The sequence below is a fragment of the Gouania willdenowi genome, chromosome 18, assembly GCF_900634775.1.
Source record: "Gouania willdenowi chromosome 18, fGouWil2.1, whole genome shotgun sequence".
Classification (NCBI taxonomy): Eukaryota; Metazoa; Chordata; class Actinopteri; order Blenniiformes; family Gobiesocidae; genus Gouania; species Gouania willdenowi.
In genome coordinates this window covers 26,334,424-26,350,998 of record NC_041061.1, presented here as the reverse complement: position 1 = coordinate 26,350,998, position 16,575 = coordinate 26,334,424, and the positions used below count along the sequence as shown (strand labels likewise).

General features: G+C 38.9%; 1 protein-coding gene across 1 annotated transcript in view; it reads right to left on the bottom strand.

Annotated features, from left to right (window-relative positions):
• Positions 1-1,169: 1,169 nt before the first annotated feature.
• mta2 (metastasis associated 1 family, member 2) overlaps positions 1,170-16,575 on the bottom strand; it is a 46,125-nt gene continuing 30,719 nt past the window's right edge. Inside the window, exons 4-18 of the mRNA XM_028474723.1 lie at positions 11,253-11,370; positions 10,875-10,938; positions 10,676-10,793; positions 10,352-10,454; positions 9,705-9,804; positions 8,215-8,403; positions 8,034-8,108; positions 7,882-7,940; positions 7,698-7,798; positions 6,751-6,890; positions 5,678-5,906; positions 5,039-5,128; positions 4,651-4,769; positions 2,853-2,995; positions 1,170-2,768 (exon numbers count right to left, since the gene is read on the bottom strand). Of these exons, the coding sequence (XP_028330524.1) occupies positions 2,615-2,768; positions 2,853-2,995; positions 4,651-4,769; positions 5,039-5,128; positions 5,678-5,906; positions 6,751-6,890; positions 7,698-7,798; positions 7,882-7,940; positions 8,034-8,108; positions 8,215-8,403; positions 9,705-9,804; positions 10,352-10,454; positions 10,676-10,793; positions 10,875-10,938; positions 11,253-11,370 (1,802 nt within the window). The 3' untranslated portion in view covers positions 1,170-2,614. The remainder of the gene's footprint in view (positions 2,769-2,852; positions 2,996-4,650; positions 4,770-5,038; positions 5,129-5,677; positions 5,907-6,750; positions 6,891-7,697; positions 7,799-7,881; positions 7,941-8,033; positions 8,109-8,214; positions 8,404-9,704; positions 9,805-10,351; positions 10,455-10,675; positions 10,794-10,874; positions 10,939-11,252; positions 11,371-16,575) is intronic.

The window sequence follows — 16,575 nt, the reverse complement described above, 5'->3', positions numbered from 1 at the left end:
GTGTGTGTGTGTGTAATTCAGAATTAAATTTGCATTAGAAATGAAGTGTTTACAATTGGTCAGTTTAAAGAGGATTTAACTTTTATTCTGAATTAAAGCTTCCATGTAAACCATCCATGAAAAAGCTATTTAACCTCCCACTTTTCTATAGCAACACATATTTCCTACACTGCACTAGTAAAGAAAGAAATTAACTGCAATATCTTTATTTGACCACTTTAAGAGTGAGTACAAATAAACCAACGTTTTTACAACACTCAAGTTTCCTATTTGAACACTGTAGGCTATAGCCTACAACACAATGTTTTTGTTGTAAATAAGATTTATTTGTTAATCTTTCTTGCTTAATTTAAATAAACAGAATAAAAATCCTCTGTAGTCTGTCAGTTGTAATGTACCTGTGTAAATAAGCCGAGGCTTTACATTGTTGAAATTGCAATTATTTAGTTTAAATTTTAGTGTTGAAAAAATTATATATATATATATCTGTTGTAAGATACGTCAACAAATATCAATATCTTAATCGTGTATTAATACTTATTCGAAATAAACCTAGAGATGAATTTAATGATATTAGTTTTATTTCATTACTTTACGGTTTGGCTCACTTACTGGTAATAAGTTCCAACTAACTTAGTTCCAAATACACAAATTTTAATCAAACTAAAATGAATAAAAACATATTTGCACAGCTCAGTTTTCCAATACTTACATCACATGATGGCAGTCATTTTTAATTTTAAACACTGAATTTTGCCAAATCCTGCCATTTTCTTCAAAATTTAGCTAAATTGAGTAAAAATTGGTAAAAGAAAAAGAAAATTTGTAGGTAAAGATATTGGTCTCTTATTGCTTGGATGTTTACAGTGAGATATATATTTTAGATATAATTTATATGCGGAAGTGTAACCTAGGGCACAATAGTGGGCCACAGTTCATCTGCAGCCCACTTCAGATCAAAGTGGTCAGACTGTTGCCCTTGAGCAAAAATGAGTTTCCCACCCGTGGCCCTCCATTTCCCCTAGTGGTACCTCCTCCACGGTCCCCACTCTGTGCTGACAGACACAGCTAGCCTTGTTGCAGTTCTGGATGAGCTTCTGCAGGTTGCAAACTCATGCTACCTCTAGTGGTGAAGGTACTGTGTTGTAGTAATGAAACGTGAACCGATGTCTGACAACAAAGAAAAAAAATCTTTATTTCTTTTCGTATCAAGATACATTAAAGAATACAGAGATGTCGGAATAAAAAACACTTGCGAAAAAGTTTTCAATTGTAGCATGTTGATCACTCCATCATGTAAAAATCCACTCCATCCTGTGAAGGAAGGAAACCCCCCCACATGGAGCAAGGTTAATCAGCCGAGATGTAAAAAAAAAACCAAAAAAACAAAAAAAAGCTTCCAATTTGCCACATTTCCTGTTTCTTGTAACTGCAGAATAGCATTTTCTAAAAACTCACTTTGATTTCTAGTTCTGGGAGCAATATTAAAGTGGGCGTTGGGAGCACACTTGCTTATAAAAACAGTGGCTGCTCACTGGACTCACAGTGTTAGAAATATTCCAAATCACTGTTGACCTCAGGGCTCTTTGAATGTGGTCCAAATAAACCAAAACATGTGAAGTACAGACTGACGTAGCTGTTGTTTCCTTTCATTGTCAATCATGATCACATTGGGACCATCACATTTACAGGAGAGGGATACACACACACACACGCGCACACACACACACCAACCTAAGATCTGCTGTGGATTTACAATGAAATAATTTTCATACTGTATGGTTATTTTTAGTATGAGTAGACTAATGTACCTGAGAGGCATTTAAGAACAGTTCAACTAATATTTGTGTGTTACAATGAAAGTGAGTGCAGTGTAGACTGTGGTCCTTCACTTGTACTTGGGAGAAACAATAGTCCAACAAGCTCAAAACTCTGCTTGCGAAAGAAACCATATTTCATTAAAAAATGTATTTCAATAGTTAAAATGTTATCCAAAAACCTCGGGAGTTAAGAATTAAATAAAAATGTGCTTCAATTTTGACATGAAAATATCAAATAGTTGACAACAGACTCTGTGACATTTACAGGGCCCTGAAATACTGTGAGAATGTATCAAAACAATATCAGTGAGTTCAACATTCAGTCCACATTTCTGCTCTTGGAAACGAGGTGTCTGCAGAGGTGAAAATGAGCGTTTTGCCACAGAGAAGCTGCAGCAGATGCAGAGCTCTGAAAAAGAACCAACAATCACCTGTTGATCCAATGGCTGTGGCAGCCTGTCAGCACTGGGCTGATGAAGGCTGCTCACCAGTCAGACCAATATGTACACAGGGGTTAGACGTGTAGCTTCATCATCACTTCAGAGACAGACAGGGCTCAATTTAAATTATACATTTAAAACAGGAAAGTCTGTGAGGACCTGGAATAAAACACTAAAAAGCTTTGATGTGTGTGTGTCAGATTAACAGAGGACTAAAGAAAATGGAGGTGAAAACAAAAGAAAAAAAGACTATTGTATTGCATGCTGCACTGCCTGTGACAGCACCAGCCTAGACCACTCCCCCCGCCCCCCCATAAGTCCCCCCATGTCCCAATTAAAAACTAGTTGTCCTCTTCAGTCTTCCAGAACGATGGGTTCGCTGGTGCTGGAGGGCAGGAGGGGGACAGCCAGGGAACGGGGCGGGGCCACCAGCTTGATCCGGACCAAGAGGTGAGGTTTCCTTGCCGCCCTGCGCATCTCTGACTGGGTCAGGTGTTTCCTCAGAGCCCTGGAAAGACAGCACAGTGATCACACCTGGTCCAGGAAAGTGATGGCCTAACAGCAGGAGGTGCTGAGAAGGTGCCACGCGTACCTGGTGTCCTTTGTGGCAACAAACACAACAGGGTTCGGAGCTTCTCCCTGGCTAACTTTCTGCCGCTTAATGACCGACTGGGAGGTGGTTCTCATCACCGAAGAATACGGCCTGCCATTGGCTGGATAGGGCACCCCTGCAGCCTGGAAACCAAAAAAAGCAGCAAGTCTTCCTTTAGCTGTGTGATGCCATATTTAGAAAATAGGGTCGTTCAAAATAGGGTGGTATAAAAATAAAAATAAAAACTTTTAAAATTTTAATTTTGTGAACCACCCTATGGCACAACCATGAACAAGAAAGGGAGATATAAGATGGATGGATTACAAATTACTGCAAAACATACCAACTCAATATACAGTACATCAAAATTGACCTTTTGGTTTTAATTTGAACTGAAATGGCAATTATACAACTCACTGATGGATAGGGTAAATTAACATTGGCAACAACAAAAGAAAACAAAAAAAAAACAATACCATCAATCATGTGATTTAAGGTCTGATGCTTCTTCACTGCCCTTTAGTGTTAAACTAATATAACCTTAACTGTACTTCAGTCTTCTTTATGACACTTTTTATTTCAATGTTGGACTAAACAATAGAAAAATGTGAGATTAAACATATTGTCATGGTTGTGGCAGCATCTTTTCTTAAATGAATAATTAACGCGCTCTGGGGCAGATTCACTAAAGGTTTAGGGGTACTAAAACATGCAAATGCTACTCTATACGCTAATAAGGGGTACAAACACCAGGGAATCAGGACTGTGCGTAACAATGTGCCCATAATCCATTTAGCACGTCTCCCTCTAATGAATATGTAAAGTAGGTGGATCTCATGAGGGGCACAAAAAAAATAGGAGGAGAAAATGCAAATAAATTATTGCAGTGGGCGCAATGCAATTCATCAAAACTGAAACTGTTTGCGGTAACGGTTTTATGCGCCGAAAATAGTACGACACATATAGGTGCAAACTCACACAGATCATCACTGCACTGAATGTTGACACAAAACACAGCAGATATGCGGTGCAGAGAGTCGCTGTGCATGGAGCTCTATGGATGTCGCTCTAGGTTCATTGCTCTAATGAGCTCCTGTATCTATGTTCCTCTCCATGTTTTGACCGTAAAAGTCGCGTCGATGGCAGGAGCATCAGGCCAGAATCAGCTGATCAGCTGCGTAAATGGCACAATGTTTACTACTCAGAAGCTCAGACCTGCTGGATGATGCTCAGTAGATCATCTTCAAATGGTGCTGATCGACTGATTGATTCTGTTACTGTATGAACTCAGATCAATGGCATCAACAGATCAATAGGAAGGTTTGTGTCCAAATCTGCCTGTTTTCCATGGACTGATCAGAGCAAGATTACAGGACCTGACAGAGCAGCCACATTAAATTAATTATATATATATTTGTTTATTTTGTTTTCTACATTATTAAATGTTTGTGCAGCAGACAGAGAAGTCCACCTGCCTCCAATTGAACTTCTTCAAATGACATTTTGTGCTTCTCTGCACTCTCCTCTCCATGACCAAAATGTTTATTTAAATATGGCGGTTTCAACCACATCTATACGTGCACCCATTAGTGACGCAATGTTAGTGAACTCCCCACAGCAGGTGAACAAACAGCACCACCAAAGGAATTAGGGACGCACCTGGTTTACTACTCTTCATTTCAGATCTTAGTGAATCCACCCCTCTCTGTGTGTGTGTGTGTGTGTGTGTGTGTGTGTGTGTGTGTGTGTGTGTGTGTGTGTGTGTGTGTGTGTGTGTGTGTGTGTGTGTGTTACTCACGCTGTCAAAGCCTCTCTTTCCCAGCAGGCCTTGCCCCACTCGGGGCTGGCTCACCTGGTTCCTGTTGATGGGGGTTGGGGGTCCCCTGGATGCCTTCAGTTTGAGGGGAGCTGAGATGGCTGCAGAGAAAAAGCAGACATGCAAATCTGAAAAAGTCTCTCCTCACAGCTATCTTTTGATGAGACGTAACATAGAACAAACAGGTGATGCTCATTAGCAGGTTACTGCAGAAACTAGAGACCACGTTAAAAGCAACAGTTGTTAAGTTCTGACAAGCAAACTCTTACTTTATTACAAGTTCTAATGAAACTTCCACTCAGGTGTGTGTTCATGCGTCTGTGAATTGTAGGAACTAGTGCTGCAGGTAGGTCACATGACATGTTTGTACCTAAATCTTTAACGATGTTGGCCAGCGACTGTCGAGGAACCACTTTGGTCTTGAGCGGTGTTTTTGTGGCTTTGGGCAGCCTGATTATACCTGAGGACACAAACACATACAGCATGTAAAGCAGTGGAACAGCAGGATAAACAGTAGAACTACCCAAAAAGGACAGATACCTTCTACAGATATTTAAGGCAGCTAGCAATAAGGCAATAACAAGGCGTTGGCTTTGTAAGGAACCACCCACCGTTGATCAGTGAATGGACATTGTTAAAAACATGAAACATATGGAACACATGACCTCCAGTCTAAGGCTGCAGAGGGACAGATGTGAGGCTCTTTGGGCACAATGGGAAATATTTCTCACACAAAGAGGTGATAAACTTAAACCTGAAAAATTGTTTTCTGTGAACGTTATGAACAATGATGAGGTTGCTTATGGAGCACATGACATCCCCCCAAATGTTACTGTTGTTGTATAACTGTATAATTGCATGACATTACAGAGCTATTATGTACCCTTTGTTAATTGTTGTGTAAAATAAAAATGAAGTTTAAAAAAAAAAAAAAAAAAAAAAACAGCAAGATAAACACTATGTGTATGTAGCAGGAGGTGTGTGTGTGTGTGTGTGTGTGTGCTCGTACACTCAGCCTTCACAGCGTTGGCATTAATTGAGGCGTAGGGCCGGCGGGCGGCACGCCGTGGTTGCAGGAGGTCCTCGCACACACGCCGGGCGACGCGGGTGAGCTTGGTTGTCTGCAAAATGAACGTCTGGCGGTTCTTGGCCAGCAGCTTGGCGCGGCCCTCGTTGCGGGTAAACGGCGACATGCCCTGAACCTCCTGGCGTGTCATGTGACCGCGTGGTCCTGACTCCTGGTTTGGGAAGGAGGAGAAACTTAATCAAGGAATGGGTGAAAGTCTGAAAGCTTTTGTTGAAAGAATGTCTTGAAGGATCTGGGGCCTCATATATAAAACTGTGTAGGTAAGATCACTTCAGCTGGCGTACACACGAAGTGCATATACAGGAAGTGCATATGCAAAAAAAACTTTCAGATTTATAAGAAGACGCAAGCACGTCCTACGGCTGTTTCCGTTTATAACTCACAACCTCAAACAATAGTTCAAATTAAAGTAAAACAATGTTTAACTGGGTCGGTGTTACTGTGGCCCCACAGCACCTCGTTTGCCCTCCCACAGCACCTCATCCTTACGGGTGCAGTCCAGCAAATAGGTCTCACTGGTCTCTGAAGATCTGCTCCCTCCAGAGTCTCCCATGTGCCACGTCCTCCAGGCGTGCTGAAAAGCCCCTGTGCGTCATGCGTGTCTTTTTATAACAGCTACTGTACATGTGTTGTTGTTTACATGTGAGCAGCAGTTTTGCACAATGATCAAGTCATTTTAATTAGAATTATTATTAATATAAAACTGCATTTGATGGTGCGCGCACGTCACTCACTCCCTGGGCCATCAGTATAATTTTTTTCCTCCGTCATTTTTGCAAATATATCCTTCATATATGATATGTAATGTGTAATGTTTGATTATTTCACACAAATGTATCAATTTCACAAAGCTAAGTTCATCATTATCCTGTTGGGTCAGAGTTTCCCGTTTCTCTGAATTTTGTGCGTACGTTGCTTACGAATGGCGTACGCTTTTTTTTGTACATACACAGAGTTTATAAATGGGGCCCCTGAGCTTCTGGAAAGTTACTTACTGAGCCAGATCTTGCAGTGCCTTCCAGCTGTGTGGGGGTCTTCAGCCCTCCGTACTTCTTCCAGTAGATCCAGCAGGAGGCACAGAGTCTGCACTGCATATTTGGGGGGCCCCAGGCATACCACTGGGGAGACTGGGCCGCTGGGTGGGTTATAAAATAGGTTAGTGTGAGTGAACATCTGCAGTCATGCTGCTATTGCTTTAGGTTTTTTGAGGAATGTGAGGCAACAAAAATATCTGCATGTCATTTTTCACAATGTTGAATCTGAGTCTTTCTTTACAGTGTGTACTGTGTCACTCTGCCTTCCTAGTTCAGGGGTGTCAAACTCATTTTAGTTCAAGGGCCAAATACGGACCAGTTCGATCACAAGTGGGCCACCGGTTTTAGGCGGGAAAACTAACAATTTAAACATTAATGTGGCCAAGTTTGCACTTCCAGCTATGAATTAAACATAACGTATGGAAGGCATCAACATTATCTAAGCAATTTTTTGACCAATATCTATTTAATTTTGAAAAATTTTGTGGAATAATTTGAAAAAAATTGCAGAATTTTGGAAAAATGTAGAGTTCTTTTAACAAAAAATTACAACTGAATTATTTGGTAATTTACACAATGATTAATGTTTTTCATTTCTTCTGCAGGCCAAATCAGATGCTGTGAAGGGCCGGATTTGGACCCCGGGCCTTGAGTTTGACAAATGTCCTAGTTCAATCAACCTGCCATTTTATTTCTCCAATAACGTCAACAAACCATAATCTATTGAGGAACATGTACTTTATTGCATCTGTGTGACCTTTACCATTCCCATGTTACAGCAATTTCGGCGCATAACAATTAAGTCTCAACCAGGCTTAAGTTACATTAAGTGCATCAGCTTTGATTTATCTATTTTGACTGCAGTCATCTTCTAATATTGTCCGTCATGTGTGAATCTCAGTACTCACTGTGGCAGCTTTCACAGCTCAGCCCTTTCTGGAAGCCTGTGGCCCCGTTCATGCCGGGCTTACTCCCAGGCACCATGATCTGGTTGGGATTAGGTTTGGTGCTGATGGGAGACAGACAGATGAGCATGCTGACAGTGTTGCCAGGAGTGAGATCCCAGTGTGCAGCAGTTCAGAGAATACTCACTAGGTGGGGATGTACACCTGCTTGAGCTTGCTGTCAGCCTCTGCTGCCTTCAGCCGTTTCTGGGACCAAATGTGTGTTTGTGAGCATTAGAGAAGATACTTGATAGGCTGTAATTGTGTTTCCTGAAGCAGTGAAACTTGCTGTTGACAAACCTGTTGGATGTAGCGATCAGTGGTCTTCCACATGTAGTAGAACTGGACCACACTGGCCAGTGACTTCCAGGGCAGCTAAGGGGGATTAAAAATGATTGATTCAACACAAACCTGGAGGACCATACTGTTGAACATTGTCCACACTTCAATATGCAGACTGCTGTAGAGGAGAAATGCTTACAAAGTCCTGACGGATGTCGTTGAAGTCCTTGCCATATTTCTCCAGTGCTTCCTCAAACAGCATGGCTTCCGAGGCACTCCACTCCTCCATCTCATCACGGCAGAGCACCGGCCCTCCCTGAGGTACCAGGGTGGACATGGCTTTTGCTAGGTCGTAGTCATTCTTCTGCAGCGTATCCATCGCATGGAACTGAGAGCAAATTCAAGGTCAGTTTCCATCACAAGAGATTAGCACTTGGTTTACAATCCAAACCTTTGGTTCTTTAGTTCTTCCGTTTTGAAACCAAATCAAAATAACAAATAAACAAAACAGAAAAGCAGCTTTCTTTTGGTTTTCTTTTTAACTTGTTCTATTTGTGTGAAATTTGGATATCTACAGGGAAATTAGAGTGAGAACTGAAGTCCACTGCACCTGGTTTCTCTCCCCAGGTCCTGGACCAGGTCTCCACACACAATAGGACTGTATAGGATTTATTTCAGCAGTTTTCTGGTCCTGCTCATGTTTTCATGCACTGTGTGGATGTTTTATCTCGTAAAAAGCTGCTCACGTTAAATGTTTTGTTTTCGCAATGTTACGGTCCAAATAGTATCTAAATAAACTGGTGACTGACTATTAACTGTGAGGCTGGTGTGAGGAACAATAGATGTTAGAACTTCTACCATTTGACACTTTTGCAAAAACAATTACAGCTTTTTTGAGGGCAGTAAAAATATTTATTTTGCACATTATAAATACCGCTAACAGCAGCCGTCAACACACACAGAAGTTGATCGCAAGAAACGAGGAGCACCAGTAGATTAATTACACCACCTCTGGTTCCACATATCATGTGAATGTTTTACGTAAAACATCTATTTTTTGGTTTTGATTTATTTATGTAATAATAACGTTTCAATTCACCGGTAATGTGACTTACGCGTTGCTTCTTTTTATGTCCGGACCGGGAGCAAAAATCTGCCCAGTCACCAGTTTATCTGGATACTATTTGGACCATAACACTGTTTGGGAAAGGTTGGCAGATATTCACAGATTCAGACTTCCAGCATCACTTTAACAACAACAAAAATAATCAGTTTTTTCTATTTTTTAATTTGGTTTTGGAACTAAATAACCAAAGAACAAAGGGTACACGGATTGTTTACAGGTAATAGTGCAGCAGATTAGTAAAAAAATCGTTCACTTTGGTATGAAAGCATGAAATTTGGCACAGATACTCTCTAAGGGCCACTATTTTAGAAAAATACATTAGCCACTCAAAAACTTCAATAAGGCGCCCATTTTTCAAGATCGGGCCAAGCGAAGTGTCAGCCTAAAGGTCTGGTCAACCTTTTAGTTTGAGCAAATGGTCTGAGATATATTGATTATAAGGTATAATCAACATATACCTTCATGTATATCTTTATCTGATAAAAAAAATTTCATCACCACCAGCTTTAAAACAAAGACAAAAACCTTTACTGCGAAGCAGTGTTGATTATTTGGACTCTTACCAGTGTAATGTCTCTGGATGCAGCAGCTGCACTCATGTGGAGGCTGGGCTGGCGGATGGAGCTGCTGCAGTCCAGGGCTCGTGCAAACGTTCCCACAGCTCTGAAACAAACAGGCACGAGCAGCAATCAACTACTGCTCTATTCACCAAGAAAACACCAACTTGGAATTCACAGGAAGAGATGCTTTCAACAGCAGTAGGGTTTAAATAATATTTCTTGAAGACAAAACATTGCAACACCTCCTTATGTACTACATTTACAATAGAAAATTTAGTTTTTAGATAAATGTAAGATTCTAGAGTTAAATATCTATCACTATTAGGATGATTCATCTCTTTCGTCAAACACTTATTTACTTCAACTGTTAAAAAGGTACAGAAACTGAAATCCTATTTTTCATTAGCAGCTGTAAATGATCAGATTGTAGCATGAATTTGAAACCATGGATTGGAAAATGAAGCTAGAAAAAAAGTCACTTAGTTTTAGTCAAAATTTAACAACAAAAATAATTAAAAACTAAAGGAAACCTAAACTTGTTTTCCTTCAAATAAAATATGCTTCACATCCCTCTCAATTTTTCCGATGACAAAATAAAGTTTTGCGAGAGGATGTGACGGTGCAGTAGAGCGATGGCTGGGAGGCGTTACCTTGCTACCACCAGGAACTGGTCAATCTGAGGGTCTTTGAGCTGGTTGATGGGATCCCAAACCTTTGTCTCCAGCTTCTCCTGGATGCGGTTATCTAATTCAACTGAGACATGATAGAGTTCAACATGCATCACTTGTTACTGAAATAATAAAACTTCCAAATCAAAGTTAAATCATCTATAAAAAAAAAAAAAAAACTTGAATTCACAAAGACACAGTTGTGAATTTGAGCTGTCAGGACAGCAAAAACTTTCAGCCTAAAAAACAAACACACAAACAGAAAGTCATTGTTTTTTTTGGAATCTGTAACAATCCAATGATCACCATCGGCAAGCTTGTCAGGGATCTCTGCTTGGTACTTAGAGCCCACTCTGATCTCGCCCTGGTCTGCCAGCAGGGTCTTCTGGACTGGGTCAAAGACGAGCGAGTAGAAGAAACAGTCCTAAAAGGACACATGGATTACAGCAGTGCTGACCACACTTTCACAGAGCTCACACAACATGCTCAAAAAACAAATGCCTACCTCTTTATCCAGATAACCAGCCAAGACGTCCGTCTCATTGAGAAGGGTCACATTACATTTACCTCTGAGGAAAATGTGAGCAGCAAGGAGCAAGAGGTCAAGACAAAGATCTAAAAACTCACCCAGACTGTCAGATATAGATGTGTTGTATAGTCAGGTTTAGACATGGATGCATTCTATGTTGTTTTTGTCATTCAATGATGGAGAAGAGGTGGGAATGTTGAAGTTATACTTGTGCATATGAGGGACAGACAGTGGATGGAGAATATTAAAGCAGATGAACCCTGTGACTGAGCATTTGTTTCCCATCAGCTAAATAGATGCAGAGTGATGAACAGGTGGAGGTACAGAGCAGTGACTGACAGAGAGAACACGTACCGTATGTGTGTGGCAGGCAGAGACTCAAACTGTCGTGACAGGAAGAGCTCTCGATGTTTGAGCTGGTGTTTCTGCTGTTCAGACGGTGTCGGCTGCTTTGACTCTTCCTCAAATTCTCCTAGTAGCATGGACACACACACACACACCACACACACACACACACACACACACACACACACACACACACACACATTAGAACTAGATTGTCAGCCCTGAGATACCGAATATGTTTACAAAGAGGAAAAAAATGCAGGACTGTAACTGATACAGTGGTAAAACAGGGGTCCTATAGCTTAGGTGGCTGTAGTTTGTTGTGATGGGAGGTTGGGGTCAATTATAATTGTAATTGCGGTATTGATAATTAATTACAATTATCATGTAGTTATAATTGTAATTGTGGTATTGATAATTAATTACAATTATCATGTAGTTATAATTGTAATTGTAAAAATATGTCGCTCTTCAATCATAATTGAATTGTAACTGAGTTCAGATAATTGACTTTGTAATTGTAATTGGCGTGGAAATTCAATTACAATTTACAGTTTTTTTCAACTGCCAATAAGCATTGGTCTAAACTGAAGTCACATGTTCAAAACCCTTAACACAGTGTGCAAAACAGAAGTCCATGTGAACTAAACACTTTTCATTGTTTTAAACACTAAATACATTCAGTGACCACGTCACCAAAACTCATCAACTATTTTCTCAGTCACCAGTTCACCACCTGCTAAACACTAGACTTTTATTTTAAGGTGCAGCGTTCAACAGTTGCATCAATTATGAGAATTTTCCAGGAATACAACAATTAAGAGACATGCATCCTACAATTAACGTTTTGAGCCAGATTTCACAAAATAAAGTAATCCATGTTTTTACATCAGCTGAAACCTACTGCTACAATCACTGCCACATTCTTGCGAAGCATAAACTGCTAAACTTTGAAAACGTTGGCAAGTTGTGCCTTCTCAAACTAACTTTCAAATAGGGGTGTGAGGAAAAAAAAATCGATTTCCCGATATATCGCGATTTTTTTGGGTGGCGATTTTAAATCATTTTCTTATTTAAAAAAATCAATTGAATTTTTTTTTTTTATATTTAATTAATATTTTTGTGTATTTGTGCAATATTTCAGTGGTTACAATGCTTTCAATGTGTTGCTATGGTTACTTGATGCACTTGATTTTATGATGGCAGTGTGTAATGTCTGCAATATTTATGTATGTATTTTATTTTCATATAATCTGTTCAGATCAGTGTTTAAACTGACACAATAGGATAAATTATTTTTTTCTTATTATTGTGCATTATCAGTAACTCAGGGTGATTTTTCCTTAATGTTCTCACTTTTTTTTTTTATTTCACCTTTATTTAACCAGGAAAAAAATTCCATTGAGATTAAAAACCTCTATTTCAAGGGAGTCCTGGCCAAGAGGCAGCAAAGTCACAACACACTGAACAGAAATACATTTACATTAAAATGACAGGATAACATAAGAATCAAATAAAACAATTACAGACAACAGAGGCAGTCTCAAATTCTCTTTGTATCGTTTTACAAGAAGCATTCATATAAAAAAGGTCACCATAATCTAACACAGATAAGAATGTGGCAGAGACAAGGCGCTTCTTTACACCAAAAGAAAAACATGTCTTATTGCGGAAGAAGAAACCCAATTTAAGTTTTAATTTCCTCACAAGTTTGTCAATGAAAAGTTTAAAAGAGAGGGAATCATCAATTACGACAACAAGGTATTTATATTCATGTACCACTTCTATGACAATTCCTTCAAGAGTGGACACGACCGGGGGAGTTAGAGGCACTTACAGTTGTTACAATGTCGTCATTATGTTGTCATGGTTACTTTGAGACTTCTACACAGTAGTTTCAGTGAAAAGAAACTTGTTTATTTTATGATGGCAGTGTGTAAGACTGCATTTTCTTTTTTTCAGTGAAAATGTGCAAAAACACTAATAATAAATAATAAAAATGATGTTTTGAAGCAAATAGTTTTGACTCAATTTATCCTCTGAATGATCAATATCTTCTGATGAACACATACAGCAACTTGATTTTTCATCTCTACGTTTCATTTTGAAATTAACTGGGTAGAATATCGCAATAATATCATGATACGTATCGTATTGCAACATCCTTGCCAATACTCACCCCCTACTTTCAAATGTGTCAATAATCTAGCACCTGAGCCACTCAATTCATTTATACAGAGACAAAACAATAACAAAGTCACCAGAGGCTCCATCAGTCACAACTGTACCATTCCACTCTGCAAGACCTCATTTGGTCAGTCCGCCACTTCGTACTCCGCTCCGAAACTGTGGAACTCATTACCCACAGAACTTAAAACCATGAGTTTAAAATGTTCTTGGCTGAAAATAAAACAAAGCTGTACCCATTTGTAAATAGCACTGAGTCTGTGTGAATGTATATTTGATCATATATATATGTGTGTGTTTGAAAAACGTTTTATACAAATGTTGTATTAATGTATTTCATTATTGTTAATTGTGTAGAAAGACCCAACCAGGGACATGAGTTGCAAATTAGCACTAGCTAGAAGCTCTTTATGCATCGCATCAGCTGCAAACCTTATTTGTAACTATGTTGATTGATAAATAAATAATTAAAGTTTTGGGAAATATATTGATTGTAGATTTTTTTGTTTAATCTTTATAGTTTTTGTAAGGTCCTGAAATACTGAAGTACAAAAGTACAAATGTTCTTGATTACTAGGAGTGTCTCGATCCGATATTGATATTGGATATGGATCCGATATCAGCCAGAAAACAAATATCGGATTTTATCGTACTGCATTTAAAACTCAGATATAAGCGCTCCGATAAGCTTTCCCACCACCATATACTGACAATAAAAAATTACTAAAGTGAACTTGAATTGTTGACTATTGTTCTCTGTTTGAGTCACATCAGTTGATCAAGCCTTTTCTAACATTCCACACTACAAAATAAGTCATAAAAGTATGTTTGATTCATGCTGATATTGTATCGTATTGAAATCAATGAATACTCAAGGCTGCAATATCGGAATTGTACCGGAAGTGAAAAAGTTGTATCGGGACATCCCTACTGATTACTGTAAATTGCTGCACACCTGATTCAGTATTGTTCTAATATTATAATATTACAGCATATACTGTACAATCATTTAGAACCATCAACGGGCAAAGATCTTATTTTGTAATAAAATACTGATTTACCTGACAAAAAGCATTCAAACTTGAAAGATAAGATGTACTTTAGGTCTTTGTTCTTAGTATTGTGTAGTTCAGTGTGTGTTTCCACAGGGAGACTATTTGCTCGTGTTATGCTTGAATGAGACATTTTTGGGAACGATAGTAACCGTTGAGCTGAGATGCCTGATGAACATGCAGGCTGTGTGTTAAGGGTTTTGAACATGTGACCTCAGTTTTCGACCAATGCTTGTTAGGAATAAAACAAAACAAAACTGTAAACGCAAACCTAGGGAACCATGTTACACATACATAGCTAATAATTATTAAAATGTGTTTCATATCAAGTTTTCCCACTTCCTGTCAATTCTCCTGAGGATTTTACCATTTTCGAGGGTATTTTCCTGGATAAGGAAGCTTAACAATGTAACCAAGAGATCAAAAACATAATAGGATTACTAGGGGTGTGACGATACACTCAGCTCAGCTCACGAGACAAGACGAAACACGATACTGGGTTCACGAGAAGAGACGAGATTTTAAGAAAACTACACTAACAAAATGTATGAGTGGACCAACAGACTTTTATTTAACCGAGTTGCACATGCATTTTGAAATGTTTTATTGCAACAATTTACATGCATGATGTAAGCAAGAGCTTTTAATACACTTCTTCTACAAATTGAAACTAAAACTTAAATTTATAAAAGTTAGAATTTCTTTCTTTTTGTCAAGTCCAAACAATATTATGTGCAAAATCAAATCAAAGTTCTACTCTGTCAATACAGAGTGTAAATAGTGCAAACAGAGCCTGTCATTAACAACATGCTACAACTACACAGCCATAATCTTTTAACTGTTAATTAACTTCTTCTTCCACAAACTGAAACTACAACTAAAATGTACTCCTCCTCTTCTTCTTTTCTTTCCCCTGCTTTAGGACGACTCGACGTAGCAAAGGCGCATTACTGCCCCCACAGGTCATAAATAGAAGTTTGGATAGCTCACAAAAAAAAAAAAAAAATCTTGCAAGGCAAAATTTTTAAGGCGACGAGAAATCTCATCGAGTTAATGTCACGAGAACTCATCACAAGTAAGTAGGCAAGCAAGTAAGTAAGTAGTTTATTTATAAAGCGCTTTTTGCAGATAAAATCACAAAGTGCTGTACAGAGTTGTGGTAAAAGTACAAGTGCAACACAATAGATGATTTAAGACATTGGTCAAAACTGACCCGTTATCATAAGAGATGCTAACAGGAAGCTAAAGCAGGAGGAAGGTTACATTTTATGGGGTTATTTATTCCATCCATCCATCCTTTTTCTCCTGCATATCCGTTGGCGGGGTTGCGGCGGCAGCATACTTAGCAGAGAGGCCCAGACTTTATCCACCTCATTCCGAGGTGTTCTCAGGCCAGCCGAGAGACATTGTCTCCCCAGTGTGTCCTGGGTCTTCCTCGGGGTCCACAAGTGGAGAAGTTATTTATTTCAGGCTCAGTAATTGTGATTAATTGTAATTTTGTAATTATAATTGAATTTCGGGGGGGGAAATAATAATTGTAACTGGATAAAATTTTGGTCACTGAAATTGTAATTGAACATGGATAATTGAAGATGTAATTGTCATTAAAAAGAGTAATTGAACCCAAACCTGCCTTGGATCAACCCTTCCATGGAGAGCAAATACTAGAAAAGTTTAGCATATATAGCCCAGAGTGGTGGCTCACTAACTGGGAAATGAGCTGTACAGTTGTTGCATTCACTCCTGGCTCAGAGCTGAATTAACCAATACCATAACAACCCTTAATGTCCAACTAGCTGCTCTCATTGTCATCAGGTTAGAGAAGAACTTTACAAGCTGTTAAAATCAAAACTGGATATGATTAATAACCAAATCAAGACCAAGCACCTGACTGAAACTCCATCTTAACAGCTTATTATCAGGCAGAACAGTAGGGGTGGGAACCTCTGGGTACCTCACGATATGATACGAGACACAAAACTCACGATAACGATTATCTCACAATATGACAATACTGTGATTATCGATATATTGTTCAGAAATCAATCTATGATAATCTATGACAAGAAAAAAAAAGATGTAAAAAAAAATAA